Here is a 16,413-nt window from a genome sequence, read left to right as displayed (position 1 = left end):
AGAAGTAACTGTTTTTCTAGTTTTGAGATCTGGTTTAAATCTTTAAGACTTTATAATTTTACTAATACAGGTCTTAAGCTTAACTTCTTTAATATATTTCTACATATTTTATAATTTTAGTAATGTGAATGAGACTTTACACATTACTGTGATTATGGAGAGAAGTTTTCATTGTTAAATATTTCTTGTGTCCACCTATCTTTTTTTTTCCCTTAAATTCTTTTATTGGTACATTTTAGGTATACAGTACATTTACATTTCTCATTGGGAACTTGTACTTGTACATGATGTATCTTGATTCTTATTTTTTCCCCATTCACCGTCCTCCCTTCACCCCCTCCACCCTTCCCCATTTACAAAGACTTTGTTTCCATTTTTTCCTTTTCTTATAATTTTTTCTTTCCCTTCCTTCCTTTCCCCTTCCCCTCCCACTTCCCCTACCCCTTTGGACCTTTTCTTCCTATTGTCCACCTATCTTTACAAATTGCATATTTCATTGTTCTAATTTTTAAAATTCTGTTAGATCTACAGTCATATTGTTGTCATTCAGAGATAATTGTTTATCTAAGGCCTAATTTATTTCATTTCATTTTATTATTGCATCACCTTGAACCTCTCAAATAATGGTAAATAATGGTTGTGATAATGGCATCGCTGTCTTCCTAATTTTAGTGTAAATGACCTCAACATTTTTACCATTTACTATGCTGTCTACTCTTACTGTTGGTAAATAATTTTCTTTTTGTTGACTTTGACTATTATAGGAATGGATTGTTTTAAATACTATTTTGGTATATATTGTTACATTGTGTTTATAGATTTCCTTTTGTGTTAAACCTTTATCACATTCTTACCTGATTTGATTTGCAACATTCCTAATGAAATTTTACATCTCTATTTTTATATAAGTTGGGAGTTTTCCTTCCTTTGCTGACCTTCCCTATGATTTAGAATGATTTATAATATATGCATATTATTTGTTCTTCAAGCATTAAGTATATAAAAGATGTAAAATTACGTGGCTAGCTGAGTTTTTAAATCCAGTTAGACATACTTGACTAGGGAAGTCAACCTATTGCTAGTGAGTATACTGTTACTGATATACTTGAGTTTATTTCTGTCATCGTGTTTTATGTTCTCTGTTGGACTTTTCCTCTTCATATTGTGTAATAGAATTCCTGTTCATTTCCTTATCCCTCTTCCCAGTTCTGCTACTTTCCAATTATGCTGCTAGTTACTTTCACATTCTTAATTCTAATTAAACTCATCTTTTTGTGACCATAAAAAAATACCTGTATTCCTCAACTAGATAATTATGTTCCTATTTTTTTCTACTTTCTCTTTCCCAGGAATAAATTTTTATTTCTCCACTTAGTCTTCATTCTATGCATTGTATCTGCCTGAGTTTTCTTGGGCTAATTCAGGATATTACCATATTATACCTTATGATATGGCTTTCTCTTTAAAAAAAAAACAACAACAACTTAACATTTGCTTTAAAAATTCCTACTCATACACAGCACACATTTTGTTTAATTAGGTGCATCCTATACAGTGCTGACGGTTTTTCTATTTTATAGTTCTCATCCTAATACCTCTAATTTTGTTAGATTACTTATATAAAATTGTTTAGCTAAATTACATTCACAGTGTACTCTGAATCCTTCCATATTTCTAAGGCTTCCTTTAGATCTAGCAAGTGAATGTGTGGAGGCTCACTCAGTGGAAGTGTTATTCAGTGTCATTTTCAGCGGCCTGACTGACTTGGATCACATACTCAGTCCTTGAATAATCACTGGGGCAAGGGGACAAAAACTTAACGGCCAGATCGGGCCCAGTTGTAAAGCTGGACTCAACGTTTCCCTGTCATACCTGGACTCTGTGATAGAGAAATGAAGATCACAGTGCTGTGTCATTAGGGTGAGTGGTTGATGGTGAACAACAGACTGTTAGCACCAGCGGTTAGCTATTTAGCTTTTACTGTTTTGTTTTCTCTCTTGGAATTTTTAGGATTTTTTTAGGCTATTTGTTTGTTTTGCAATGCCAGGGATAAACTCAGGGCTTCATGTATGTTGGCCAGGTAATCTACATCCCCTCCCCTGCAGGATCATTTTTTAAGCCCATAGATTTCAATATGCTTTGATGCCATCTTTCTTTGTAGTTAAGTACATCTTTTTCTATAGGGATTCTCCTTTCTCCACTAGTCCAATATTTCCTTTTTCATATCTGTTGTTCAATAATTTTTCACAATTTCTGGCTTGTGACAGCTGCCAGTACTTTTTCCCACCACTTTCATATATTCTTGCTTTAAAAATATATATTCAATAATATCCCAGGACTGAAGAGTCAAAGTTTATTTGTATTAATAAATATGATTTTCTCCAATTTTACTTTGTCCTCTATTTTGTCTGTGAGCTTGCTTCCACCACATACAGAGATCAGGCCATTTTTGGACAGACTGCGTATTTGCAGAGTGAGCAGTCTGGATTTAAAATACAACCATAGTCATGTGCTGCATAAAGACATTTCATTCAAGGGCACACTGCGTACTGGTCCCATAAGATGTTAAGGGGGCAGAAAATTTCCTATGGGCTAGTGACATTGTAACCATTACCTTTGTGTTACAGCTGCCTGCAGTACTCAGCACAGGGACACGCTGCACAAGCTTTAGCCTACACCACATAGCCTAAGTGTGTAGTCAGCTATACTCTGGTTTGTGTAGGTTTGATGCACTCTGTGATGCCCACAGGACAAAACTGCCTGATAGTACATTTCTCAGAATATATCTAGATTGCTAAGTGATGCATGACTGTGTACATTAAAGTGTTAAAGCATTTTAATTCTCATGTCAGAGAAGGAGGTTAAGCTCTTTCATAAGGATATGTAAGTTCTGCTTTTTTGTTGTTTAAATGACTTTAGACTGTATCTGGAATTTGATTCCATTTGTTACCAGTAATGTCTAAAACGTTGCCATTGTTTGATGACTGCGGTTAACTCAAGGGTATGTGGCCTCATTAGCCTCTGACAAGATAGGCAATTTCAGTTAAATCTGAGTTGCTTTTCGTTTGGCTGAGAAAGGTAGTCCCCAGTCTTTTGAGAGATATCTGTCTCCCGGGAGCCCTTCTCTGTTAGCCATAAACACGTGTATTTGTAGTTCTTCCTATGTTAAAACTACATCAATTACAAGGGAATTTATATTTAGAATATTGTATAGTATGATGAACTGAAAATTAGAAAGAAATATTTTTTCTGGGATATATATTGTTGAATTTAATTTTATGGTACATTTCATCTACTCACATTCTCTTGAGGTGGTGTTATTCTATCTAGTCATCTCTTTTTTTTACAGATGCTTTGTGTTTGTTTGTTTACAACAAGCCAATGATGTAGATAATTAACTAACCCACAGTTGCACAACTCATAATCCACGACAGGATTATAGGTTGAATCTCTTTCTGCATAACAGATTATATACATCGTACAGACCCATCAAGAGAAAGCAAATGAATACACAGCGGGTGATTTTATCATACAGAGAATGAAATTTGGCATTGAAATATTTTTTCTCCCTTTGTATGTTCTTCTTAGCCAGGAGTGCTTTGGAGCTTAAATTAGAGCTGTTTTTAGTGGTACCGGAAAAAGCCAGAGTTTGAAAATAGCAAGCCTTGTTATTGACTCTCTGTGGTCACTGGCTTGCCTTGGAGTGGGTGGCTTCCTTCCCATCCCATTTAAATTCTAGGTTAGGTCAGTGTACATCATCCAAAATGAGGATTTAAAGGGGACTTGGTGTTTTTTCTTTTGAAATTGGTACCCTAATGTTATTTTCATGCTTAGTCTTAAGTAATTATTATGAAAATAATTATATTGAAATAATTTTCAGAATACTCTTATGAGTAGCTGAAAAGTCTTACGGTATTATATATTTACCCTAAAAATAAACAGTCTCAACAACTTTGAAGTTAGGATTATTCCAAGGCCATTAAGGAAATAAGGTATACAGGGTGCTGTTTACTTCCAGGGGAGTGGAGCAGGAGAGACGTGTGGTAACCAGGAGACCTGGCTGAAAAGAAGAGGATTCTACCAGGACTCCAAAACAACTATGACGTGACTCGATGTCAGTGATACTACGTTAATTTGAAGATGGCAATAAACATTTAGGAAGATTTCAGTAATGTTAAATTTATTGGTGATAAAATAAATTGTAGACACATTAGAGAGAAGCACAGAGCTATGTTGAAAAAAGACATTACAGAAAAATATGTGACTGTATTAGAAATTAAAAGTTAAGAAACTGATTCTTTTATGTGAATTTATACCAAAAATAACGATTGCACTTATTTATAAAGTTCAGGTAATCAATATATAAAATTTTTTTAAGTTTTGCTTTAATAAACAACACATGTTATTTTGAACATTGAAGAATATATATATATATATATATATATATATTTTTTTTTTTTTTTTTTTTGGTACCAGGAATTGAACACAGGACCTTGTGCTTGCAAGGCAGGCAGAGTGTCACTGAGCTACATCCCTGGCCCCAGAATAGTTTTATTTTTGAAGATAATTCTTGAGTTACTGTTTTTATTTTTATTTTAACATATAGGAAAATTCACCCTTCTGGGATACAATCATGCAATCACAGGCACAATCAAGATACGTAAGATATCCAACACCTCCAAAGATCTCCCTATAATTATTTTTAAAATTTCACTTCTAAATTGTTTTTCCTAATATTCAGAAAATACAATTGATTCTGTAATGTATGTCTTGTACCCAGAAATCTTGTTAGTCCTAATAGTTATGAATCCCTTGGAACTTTCTTAGGATCACATCAACTATGAATAAAGAAAGCTTTTCTGCCTCCTTTCCATTCTTGGTACTTTCTTTTTGTTTTTTCTGTATTGCAGTTTCTAGACCCTCCAACACCTTGTTAAGGAGAGTAGAAAGGGTTGGCCTCGCTGCCGTGCTCCTGACCCAAGGGAGAAGGCATTCAATCTGTCCCCTCTAAATACAGTCTAGGCTCTGGGTGTTTTGTAGATGCCCCTTAGTGGATTAAGAAGTCACTTTTGCTCTTAGCTTGTTGAGAGGTTTTTGTCTTGACTGGATTTTGAATTTTGGAAAATACTTTTTCTTCATCTATACAGATTATTCAGCTTTTGTCCTTATTCTGTGGGTGTATTATTGCACTGTTTAATTTTTCAAGTGTTAAACCAGCCTTCTATTCCTGGCATCAGTCACACTTGTACATTATATACTATTATTTTTATGTGTATCTAGCTTTTATTTGCTAATATTTTAAGGATTTTTTGTATTTATGTTCATGAGGGATATTGATCCCTTGTATGAGGGATCTTCCTTTCTTATGATGTTTTTGTTTGGCTTTAGTAATAAGGTAATGCTGGTTTCGTAGATTGAGTTGGGAAGCTTATCTTCCTAAGTTCTGAAAGAGTTTGTGAAGCATTGGTATTATTTCTTTTTAAACTATTTAATAGATAGAAAAGCCATCTGGACCAGGGCTTTCCTTTGTGGAAAAATTTAAAGTTACTAATTCAGTTTTTTAATATCTGTGACATTTGTTCAACTAGGTTTGGCAAGCAGAAATATGTTCATTTCATCAAAGTTGCCAATTTGATAGAATAAATTTGTTTACGGTATGCCCTTATAATATTTTTACTGGCATAGTCTTTAAAAATTTAGTTTAATATAATAGGAGTAGATAATAATATAAAACACTATTTCTGTGAAAAAATAAAACAAAAAATTCCTAACAAAATAATTAGAGAATAACAATGGTTAATATGTTGTATATCATGATCTTTAAAAGAATGGCCTAAATGTTACTCAGAGTACACATTATAGACAAAAAAAGGATTATCTGTTATAAAGAAGAAACAAAAAGATAAAACATTCTTTTCAGTGAACAAAAGAAACTAGTAGTATAAATTAGCATTTATCTTAAAATATTTTTGAAACAATAGAATAGATAATTTGGGGGGTTATTTGAACTCTTTCTTACTTCCTGTTTATCTTCTGTTTCTTTCTTTCTCCTTCTAGCTATTGATCTATCATTTATCTGTCTGTCTGTCTATCTATCTATCTATGAGTCTCCCCCAAAAATGTATACACATTTCAGGAAAAGAAAAATTTGTATAAATATTTTAATACTAAACTTATTGAGACATCATGAGATTAACACGAGTTACATTTGGCCTCTACAATACAAGAGGTGCTCAAACTGGTGGGCATTGGCTTCCAGACATTTATTAGTATGGCGAACTGCCGCCTGGGTAACCTTGGTCACTGAGATTGCTGCACGAGCATTTTCAACTTCTCTAAGGACCAGCTGTGTAGTGGGTTTTATGTGACACGACATGCTCTAGGGTCCCCCATACAAAAGTAACATGTTGAAAAAACATTATACTATTTTTCTTTTCCTAAAGTGTACATACATTTTTTGACAGACTATGTATATATTTCTCATAAGAGGAACCGTGTAATATTTAGGTTCGTGTTTCTGACTTACGTCACTTAACATTATCTGTGAATGCCTCAGATTTATCTTTTATGACGTAGTAATACTCCATTGTGTGTAGATGCCACCTTTTCTTTATTCATTCATCTATTGATGGATATATAACTGTTTCCAAGATCTAGCTATTATAAATTGTGCTATTTATTATAGCTATAAAATAGCTATAATAGCTAAATCTAGCTATTATAAACATGGGTATGCATGTATTCCTGTAATATGATGACTTTAACTCTTTTGGGAAGGTACTTAGAAGGGGGTGGCTGAGTTGAATGGAATTTCTCTTTTTAATTTTTTGATTAATCTCCCCAGCAGTTTTCATAATACTGCCATAAAGTTGATAGTGATGTCCGTTGTTTTGTTTCTAAGTTTGGCAATCTGTGCATTTTTCTCTATTCATTCCGTCACTCATTCCATTCATTCATTCATTCATTCATTCAGGTCAGTCTAGCTAAAAGTGTTAATTTTTATCCTTTAAGAAAGAACTTTTATTTGTATTGATTTTTAAATGATGTGTTTTCTATTTCTATTTCATTGCTCTCTACTACTTGTCATTTCCTCTCTTCTGCTTTGTGTTTAGTTTTTACTACTTTTTGTCCTTTCTCAAAGTGGAAGCTTACGAAATGGATTTGAGAACTTTCTTCCTAATATAGGCATTTAAAGCTTTAAATCTCCCACTCACCACTTCCTTTACTGTATCCCATGAATTTTGATATCTCATGTTGGTTGTTTTTATTTGATCAAAAATATTTTCTAATTTTCCTTGCAACGTCTTTAACTTGAGGTTTATTTAGAAGGGTGTTGCTTAAATTTCCCTTACTTGGGGATTTAGAAATTTGGGGAACTAGAAATTATTTTGCACTTATATTACTTTTATTTTTTAAGCACCAGTTATTAAGAATGCCCTTAACTTCCAGTAAGTCTTCAGCAAAGTCAGAAAGTATTTTCTATAAATGGTCAGATGGTAAATATTTTTAGGCTTTGCAGGCCACATATGGTCTCTGTCTAATAGAGAAGATAGTGCTTATGCTCATCCCAAGTCCTAACCCAAATAAAATGTGTCCTGGGAGGTACAGTCCAGTGGTAGGATGAGGAAGCTTAACCTGAGAGAAAAAGGGTCAGGATTGGAGAAAGGCAAGAAATGGTATCATCATAGCCTGTAACACACAGTGTCCATGACGGGGAAAAAATTGGCTTTCCTGTCTGGTACCTATGTAGAGCCTGGGATAGAATGTTTTGTCCTCGGATAGAGTAGATGTCCTCCTCTAAAATGACAGTGTTCCCTGAGGAAAACTTCGTTCCTTATAAAGAACTTCCCAGTCTTCTCTCAAGACATAATGGTTTGGCAAGCACATAATTGTACTCACCATGGAACAGATTGCAACTATAGACATCAGTGAGGAGGGAATGTTTCAGTAAAGGAAAGCATTTAATTTGGGTAGAACTAAAGTAAATCTTCATAGGATACAAACACTTCAAATGAGTCTTTAAATGAGCCACATGGTGGACAGTATCTAAAAATGTTATTTATTATCATTTCATGTTAGGAGAAACTTTACTGTAATGGAAATTTCCAAAAGACACCCTAATTCTTAATTCAGAAACCTTCTGTCTGGTTCATATGAACCATCTGTAGTTACTTGGATGCTATAATTTGCAAATCTCCTATTGTCTATTCAGATAGAAAGTAAATCAAATAGCAGAGAACAAGTTTCTTGAATTGATCGTAATCATTGTTTTCTCATTCTAGCAATGACTTTTGATTTATTAGCGACAGATTTCTAGTTCATATTTAATGCTTTGTGTCTCCCCTCCCTCCGTGCCTGCACTTTTCCTGATTTTAGAAAGTCTATGACAGGCTAACTTAAAGGTCCCCACCAAAGGAGGAATGTTTGAACGCTAGCCCTAGATTCAGCATTTCCACATTTCTATCTGTGGGAATAGTTCCAGCTACTGCTTTCACTTAGCTGAACTATTAGAGCATGATTTTGTTTTATTTCCTTTAAGTTAATCAGAATGCAATCTATCTCGATTTTGATTTTGGTTGTAGAGGTCGGCGATTTGAAGGAGCTGCAGACACTAGACATTTCTGCCAACCGTTTGCCAACTTTGCCCGAGAGGCTTCACCTGTGCCTCTCCCTGCAGCACCTCACCGTGGACCGCAATCGGCTGTGGTGTGTGCCACGCCGCCTCTGCCAGCTGCCCAGCCTCAGCGAGCTCTCCATGGCTGGAAACCGTCTCGCCTTTCTGCCCCTCGGTAAGTGATTGTGTATACCTAGTAAAGTAAAACATAACAGAATAAAATGGAAAATGTTTCTTTTCTTTTCTTTAAAGTACTGGGGATGGAACCCAGGACCACACACGGGCTAGACAAGTTACATCCCAAACCCTCAGCTGTGTTTCTTTGACTGGGATGAATTTGTTTCTGATTCAATTGAAGATGCTTCACTCAGCCCATTTGTGCAGTGAACAAAGCATCATTCCCTGATTACAAATGAAATTTATTTCAATTAGGGATTTCATATTTTTTTTTAGATCAGTGCTAAAATTTTGTTTAGGGACATAATACATGAGCTGTGAAATGATCACTCTGAGCAGGGAATTAAAGTGTATGTTTGTAACTGTAAATTTGGCATGATCCCGAGCACGCTGAAAAGCGAGCTGCTGGCACCAGTGTATCTGCTTAGGTGTTGGCTTCCACCTAGAAAAGATGGCGGTGAGCACCCTAATAACTACCGCTGCCAGGTAACCTGACTACAAAACTATAGACTTTCATAGTGGCTGAGCTGCCTGCTGAGCCTGAAATGTCACCTTGGATAATAAATAGCATATTATCCACTGTAGATTTCTGTAGTTGGCTCATGTCAACATATTTTATGTCAAACAACATAAACTTTTAATAAACCAGTACATTCATTTCACTTAGAACTGAATTATTTTCTTAAGTTTTAAGAAATCAAAGTTCCAATGTAAGAAAATTAAAATGTGCAGTCCCATAGAACCCTAAACTGTCAAATAAGCGTCATATGATTTTACTCATAAAAGCATTTCTGTAATGAATAATTTATCTCTGAGGGCACTGAAGTGAATAATTTACTAGTCCCTGGAAGGAAATATTTTCTAACATAATATATTGCACTCATATTATTTTCATTTTAAATTTCTTCATGAAAACATTGTATCAGTTTACATAATAATAAATAATTATTGGATTTGATACCACTTTTCTACATATAAATTCAAAACTCATAATATTAACAAAATCAAATAAAGCCACTCCAAAAGCAAGCTATGTAAGAACTTAGAGCTTTTGAGTAAAAAGAATATCAAATGTAAATGTATTTTAAGAAATAAATGCACCTGCTACACTGATTCAGAGCTTACAGAACAGTTATAATGGGCAAGCAGCAGGTCACAAATCCAGGGGCCCACATTCTAGCCAGGTTCTGCCGCTTCACAGTGTGTGGCCCGCAGTCAGTCACCAGAACTGCTCGGCACTTCACTTCCTCTCTGTAAGCCCGGCATGATGCTGTTTGTCCTGTCTAAGGTGATAGTTTGTGGATGAAGGTTGGTTATAAAGCCCTGACTACTGTACCTGCACAAGTGGAGATAGCTCTCAAATAAGAAGATGAACATGCAATTACCAGGTCCGACTTCTAAAATTTTGTTACCCCTTTTCTCATATTCGAGACGTCCCCCACCCCACACCAACCACCAAACCTGTGTACCACTTCCTGAGGAAAATAAAAATGTGGCCTGTACCAGGACTGACTCCCTCCCAAGTACTTTCCAGGATGGCATAGTCAGCGCTGCTCATGAATGAAGGGAGGGAAAGTCAAAGGAAAGGAGGGAGGAAAGAAGAAAAGATACGATGGTTTGATTTGTGTGGCGTAACATCCATGTTAGGCATAGCTTCAGGGTTGGGAGTAAAGCTGAAAGGTATTTTTTAAGCAACCTTGTCTTACAGTTTGATTTTCAGATGTAACTAGAAACAGATTAGCTTGTTAAGTCTAGGGTTGCCTGTACTAATTTTCATATTATTATTATTATAGTGATATCTGTAAGGAATGTTTCTACACACAACACAATACTATGACTATTTGCAAGAATAACAATACCTTTCACTTATTGAATACTGGGTCTGGCCAAGTATTCCTTTTACTCTCTAATTTAATTACTATAAAGCCTTATAACAAAATCTTGCAGAACCCATAGACAGCTTAATTTTTAGGTGAGGAAATTGAGGTTCAGAGTAGTTAAGTAACCTGCCCCAAGTCACAGCTAGTAAGAGACAGAATTGAGTCTAGACTTTGTTTGATTCTAAAGCACACACTCTTTCCACCTTGACAGCCTGTCTTCACATTCTAGGCGGGGTCTCTGTGAGGGGACTCCATGGGGAACATGGCCGAGCCCTCTTGGAGCCTTTCTAGTCGTGTGGCATCTCCAGTGCCCAATTTGCTCTGCCATTTTGCGTTCTGGTACTGCCAAGGACTGCAAGTGGACTGGATGCGTCCATCACTCCCTTGTCCTGCCACGCCCGGCTAGTGCTTTTTCCTCCCGCTCCGTGTATCAGTCAGGTGTTCTTGGTTACATGCTTTCTCATTGTCTTGCTCCAGAAGATCCTTCAGCATCAGAAATCTTACAAAACGTTGACCAGAGACCTGTTATCTAGGTTGTTCTTGATGCCAGCAATTCTTCTTCTTACTTTGCCTGGCCCCTTTCAATTTCTGCAAAGCCACTGGTTCCTTGATTTTGAAGTTGTTCTAACAACTTGCTTCCTTGTCTTTTTGTTCCGGTTCTGTATTACATACTCTTTGTCTGTACTTTACCCCGTTCACTCAACTACCAGCTCCATGCAGCCTGCCAGAGCCCGATCCACGGCCTCGATCTCATGTCAGATAGCACATATCCAGCTCATATTCAGCTGTTATCCAGCTCTAGGGCCCTCACTCTGTCTAGAATCCCACAGGCTTCAACTTTTATTCTCCCTGCCTCACTGTAGCTCTCAGCCCTGGCTCCTCATTTTCTTGATCATTTGCCACCACTCCTGCTTTTGTTTTAGCAGTGACAGAGTCACGCAGGGGCTGTGGTGGCAAAGGGATTGGAAGAATACAGAGAATCTGTTCTTCCCGGAACCTGACCACTCGGTGTTTATGGTCCTGGGAGTGATGCAGGCCCTTAAGCAGCAGAGCATCGGACTTGCAGTGGCTGGTGCAGGTGATAGCAGTGGCTGTCAGGGAAGGACAGAGGGTGCTGCACACTGCCAACTCCCCTCTGCCTTGGCACTCTCACCTGTTTACTTGATTATCTCCCATATACACCATACTGAATTCTGGGGAGGGGCTAAGGAGGTGGGCATCTCCTCTTCCGAACTCAGTATTTAGTGTCAAGAACAATTATTACAGAATAATTATGTCTAGGTGACTTAGTTACTTTTCTCGTTGCTGAGGCAAAATACCCAACACCCAAAGTTAAAGGAAGAAAGGTTTATTTAGCACAAAGTTTGTAGATGTTTCAGTTCATAGTTGGCTGGATCCAAGGCAGGGTGGCCTGGCAGAGGGGCATCGCAGAGGAGAGGCAGTTCATGGCAGGCAGAAGGCAGCAAGTGACAAGCAGTAACAACAGCAACCCTCTTTCTGTCCCATATGGTCTATTGTGGCTACCTGCTCTTAGGGTGGGCAGCACCCACACCTAATGTGGGGTACCCTTAAGCCTAGAATCCCACCATGAGTCAACCTCAGGATCACATCCTTAATCTCAGGATTACACATGAGGTCCAGCCACCTCCACAAAGCTCCACCTATGACCTCATGAGGCTTCGGGGAGTTAGCTAGACACAGCCAAAACACTAGTGAACTGGATAATGTGGTGTCAGAGGGTCTGTGCTGGGCTCTGAGGAAAGCGTCTCTCCACAGCCGAAGTAACCACAACTCCAGGGCCTGGGGCTATAGATGGCCCCAAATGTGGAAGCAGCTTGCCAGGCTCACTAACGGGGAAAAACAGAGTCTGTGAATGGGAAAGAATCATACAAGCAAGAGCACAGGGGTGATGACTGTCCAGTATACAGCATGAAGCAATGCTCTGCCCTAGTGGAAGGCTTGATCCTTTGAGAAGTGTAAAGATAAAGGGCCAAGGAACAATACATACATTGGTAGCCTTGCTACCTGAGGTATGTTGGATACTCTTTGAAAAGAATTAGATGAGACAACAAAAGAGCTACCATGGGAGGTTACCCAGAGAAGGCTTCAGGAGATGGGATACAGGGTCACCCATGAGAATGGAGAAACTGAAGTGGACCAAATATCAGCAGTCTCTTTAGTCATGTTGTTTGGGCTTTATTTATTTATTTTTACTTCCTGTTAAAAAATTCTTTTGCCGCCATAAAGGCAGGAATGAAAAGGGAATTCAGTAGTCTTTAAGAAGAGAATAACTGTTCATGCACTTGAAACCTTTCATTGAGCTCCTTGATAAACCAAAGACACCTAATGCTGAGAATTGTCTGCGAGAAAGTCAGATGAAGCATAGGGCTGCAGGTCCTCCCCTTCCATACAGAATGGAACTGTTCTTAGAAACTTTGCAAGCCAGGGTACCTCTGGGCTGTCGTTTGGAGATCTCTACACACTGCCCCTCTTCCTGAAGTTCTCCAAAACGAGACGGTCCTATGTTTAGCCATGGTTCTAGGTGCCTAATATAGGAACCTGCAAACTGTGGGAAATGGGTGCTGGATGTCTCTGCCTGTGCATGGAGGTGGGAATCTTATTTTGGGAGCCACTTACTGAATTCAGTTTCTTGCCAAAGAAGTTCGACTTAAGAGGAAACTAGTTTTTATGGGTTTTTTAAAGGATGTCAGATTGTGGCTACTTCAGAAGACAGCTGCAGAAGCTCTATATGGGATGACTTAAATCACTTGCAATGCTGTTGAACTCATTAACCCTCTGAGTGTGTTCTTAAGTCACTTGTAATACTGTTTGAAACCATTAAGATACTTTGACTGTGTTCTTCTTCAGATGAAAAGATGTATCAAAAAGGATGCTCCTATGACTACTGTACCAGGACAATTGAGTGACAGATGAGAGACAGAGGCTTTGTTCACAGTGGTGACTATCAGCAGAGGAGGAAAAAAGGAGTCACTTGAGCCTAGTGCTAGGAAAGTTAGCTAAGGTCTACAAACTTCATTTCCTGTCGATTCAATACAGCTCTGTGGACTAAATAGCTCACAGAGTTGTGACTCACCTTTTGGCTTTGAAAGTGTAGGGAAATACAAAGAAAAGGGTTTTTTTCCTCTAAGGCTTTTCTTCTTTTAACCAGGTGCTCCTGGTTTTCCTTGCATAATTAATAAGCCCAATTATTCGGGAATATTTGCAACTTAATTAATGTTGAGTAATAGATCTAAGGATTGTTAGGTTGCTCACGTGCACGTTGGCTGTGGAAGAGCATGCTTTAGTTAGTCCCCAAGAAATTCTGTAGTTTAAGAAGAAAACAAACGTGTATCCACATCCGCAGGTAGAATTTATATTGAATGTTTATTTAGAAAATAGTGAATAAATTCTTAACCAAGAGCACTTGGCACATGCACATTGAGATTTTCAGAATAGTCCGTGACAAACTAAACTACCACAAAGTAAGCCTGGAAGTTAGTAGACAGTATTAATGAGAAGTTGTCTGGGTTTCTCTACCAGTCTTGGAATTAGCTGACCCTTACAGATTCTAGTAATGAAATGTTTATTTTGCTATTCTGTGTGTCATTCTGTCTTGTGCTGCAGACGGAATGACAGTTCCTTTACTGCTGTATTGCACACTGGCATTGATGAGGGAATAAAACTGACCCTTGTTCGCTCAGCAGAAGACCGCTCGTTTTTTGTAGTGGTTGTAGTTTCTCCTTCCTAGGAATCGAATACCTTGTGTAGAAAAGATAGATTATGGCAAGTTGTTGGTGTAGTTTTAGAAACTAGCTCCTGGGTGCTTTCGCAGAACACATGCTGAAATCCCATCTCTTACTGTATATGGCATAAAAAAGGTACAAATGTGTTGACTGTACTTATCTTTTCTTTTGCTTTTATTCTTGTTTCTCCATATTTGCTTGCAAAGGTAGAAATTGCTGTTTATGATTTTTTTAACTAAAAAATTTAAATTTTTCAAATTTAAGGAAATTTAAGTAAAAATTTAAGGAAATTTCACAGTAAAAATTGTCTTTAATCCAATATTAAAACTAGGTAGAAACTGATAATTCATTTTAAAATTTAAATTAAATTTATTTTTAACTGAAACATAAAAATTATATTTATTTATAGGGTACCATATAATGTTTCAGTACCTGTATCTATTAATAATTTCTTAATGCCAGACATAGAGATGAGTCTAAATTGTGCTGAAATGAACTGTAAGTGTATTTGCCTATCTTTTAAAGGACTGCTACCTTTAAGGTCGTTGTTTATTGGAACTAATTTGCAAAGTTTGTGGCCTTAAATAAATTTCAGTAATAACCAGTTTATTCTAGTAGAGACAGAAAGTCCCAGAAGTTGGAGGCTGACCTGTTTTTGAGTAGAAATTATGGTAACTGCTTTCTAAAGGGGAACAAAATGTTACTAAAATTGTGTTCCGGAGGAATTGGTGGGTAGGTCACTAATCACAAGAAATGAAATTTAAAAAGTGGAAAGAAATTTAAAAATTAAAAAAAGAGAAATACTGGAGAAGAAGAAAAGAAAATCATGAAACAAGGTTTAGAAACTAGCAGTGGGAAGAAACGGGAGAGAATTGATCTGTTAACCAGAATCCAGAGAGACCAGCCGTATTTCAGGAGTAAAGTCATAATTCTGGGGTGAAGCCTTCGTTAAGAAAATGGATATTAAGTGCTCCTTTCTGAGCTCCTTTTGCAAGAATTTGTGACAAAAAATTTTTATCCTTGTACTGGTTACACACTGCTTTATAATGGTGCCTTGTTTTTTTTGTTCCTTCATTGCATAAGACTCTTGCTCTTGCCTTAAGTTTTCTTAGGGAATTAACCAGCTTATTTAATATGGCTTCTTCAGCATGGGACAGTTGTTGACTAACTATGCTAATGAGTGATGAGAAAAATCACACCTAAGTTAGATGAACTTTAAGTGGGCAAATGTGTCTTTTTCTCTAAAAAATAGAGTAGGGTTTAGGGAATGAGAAAGGATTAATATGAAGAAATGGAGCTCTGTGTTCCAAGTACCAATTAAAACCAAAGCAAAGAAAGTGCTATTCATTCTTTAAAAGGCACAGATGTGTGAAGTTTAGGAAAAGAAGTAGTATGAGGGATAGAACCATGAGCAGAATGTTTACCAGCAAAGATTTTTTTGTTATTTTGGTTCTGGAACTTACAGCTTTTAAAATAATGACAAGAATGTGCAGTACTAGTGAGTCTGGAAGATGTTGTCAATTGACTTGAAAGCCAGAATCTGGAGTTTCCATCAGTCATCATTCTTAGCAAAGTTCTTCAGTTCAAAACAAAACAAAGAAACAGGCCTCAGTCCAGCGGAGCCACAGTTCAAGATGCTCTGCAGAGTGAAGACATTTTGCTCTTCACCCTAGTTGCCATGGTGCTGAACGATAAATATGCTATCTGTGCTATGTTGGACAATCATGAAGTCTCCTTCTCAGGATCTTCTCTGAAGGAATTCTTGATATTTCTGCCCTAAATCTGTGAGTCAGAGTTGCTCCACCATTTTTCTGATCTTTTTTTTTTTTTGGTGGAGGGTACTCTAGATTGAATCCAGGACCTCATGCATGCAAGACAAGTACTCTACCACTGAGCTACATCCTCAGCCCTTTTTATTTTATTTTGATACAGGGTCCCACTAAGTTCCCCAGGATGGCCTTGAACCTGCAATCCTCATGCCTCAGCCTCTTTCTGCCTC

General features: G+C 37.2%; 1 protein-coding gene and 1 long non-coding RNA gene across 9 annotated transcripts in view; one reads left to right on the top strand and one right to left on the bottom strand.

Moving 5' to 3' along the window:
• The window catches only part of Lrrc28 (leucine rich repeat containing 28), a 118,577-nt gene that overhangs the window by 69,474 nt on the left and 32,690 nt on the right, over nt 1-16,413 (top strand). For all 8 annotated transcript variants that reach the window (XM_004852694.4, XM_021264766.2, XM_021264767.2 and 5 more), the window contains one exon: nt 8,583-8,789. In XM_004852694.4, coding sequence (XP_004852751.1) covers nt 8,583-8,789 — 207 coding nt within the window. The remainder of the gene's footprint in view (nt 1-8,582; nt 8,790-16,413) is intronic.
• LOC147824850 (uncharacterized) overlaps nt 7,067-16,413 on the bottom strand; it is a 64,066-nt gene continuing 54,719 nt past the window's right edge. The window contains exon 2 of the long non-coding RNA XR_015441676.1: nt 7,067-8,807. This is a non-coding gene — a long non-coding RNA (uncharacterized LOC147824850). The remainder of the gene's footprint in view (nt 8,808-16,413) is intronic.

Source organism: Heterocephalus glaber, unplaced genomic scaffold (assembly GCF_053883595.1).
Source record: "Heterocephalus glaber isolate CG9 unplaced genomic scaffold, H.glaber_assembly_v1.0 deba00001531, whole genome shotgun sequence".
NCBI classification, from domain to species: domain Eukaryota; kingdom Metazoa; phylum Chordata; class Mammalia; order Rodentia; family Bathyergidae; genus Heterocephalus; species Heterocephalus glaber.
This window is presented reverse-complemented; position numbering and strand designations above follow the sequence as displayed.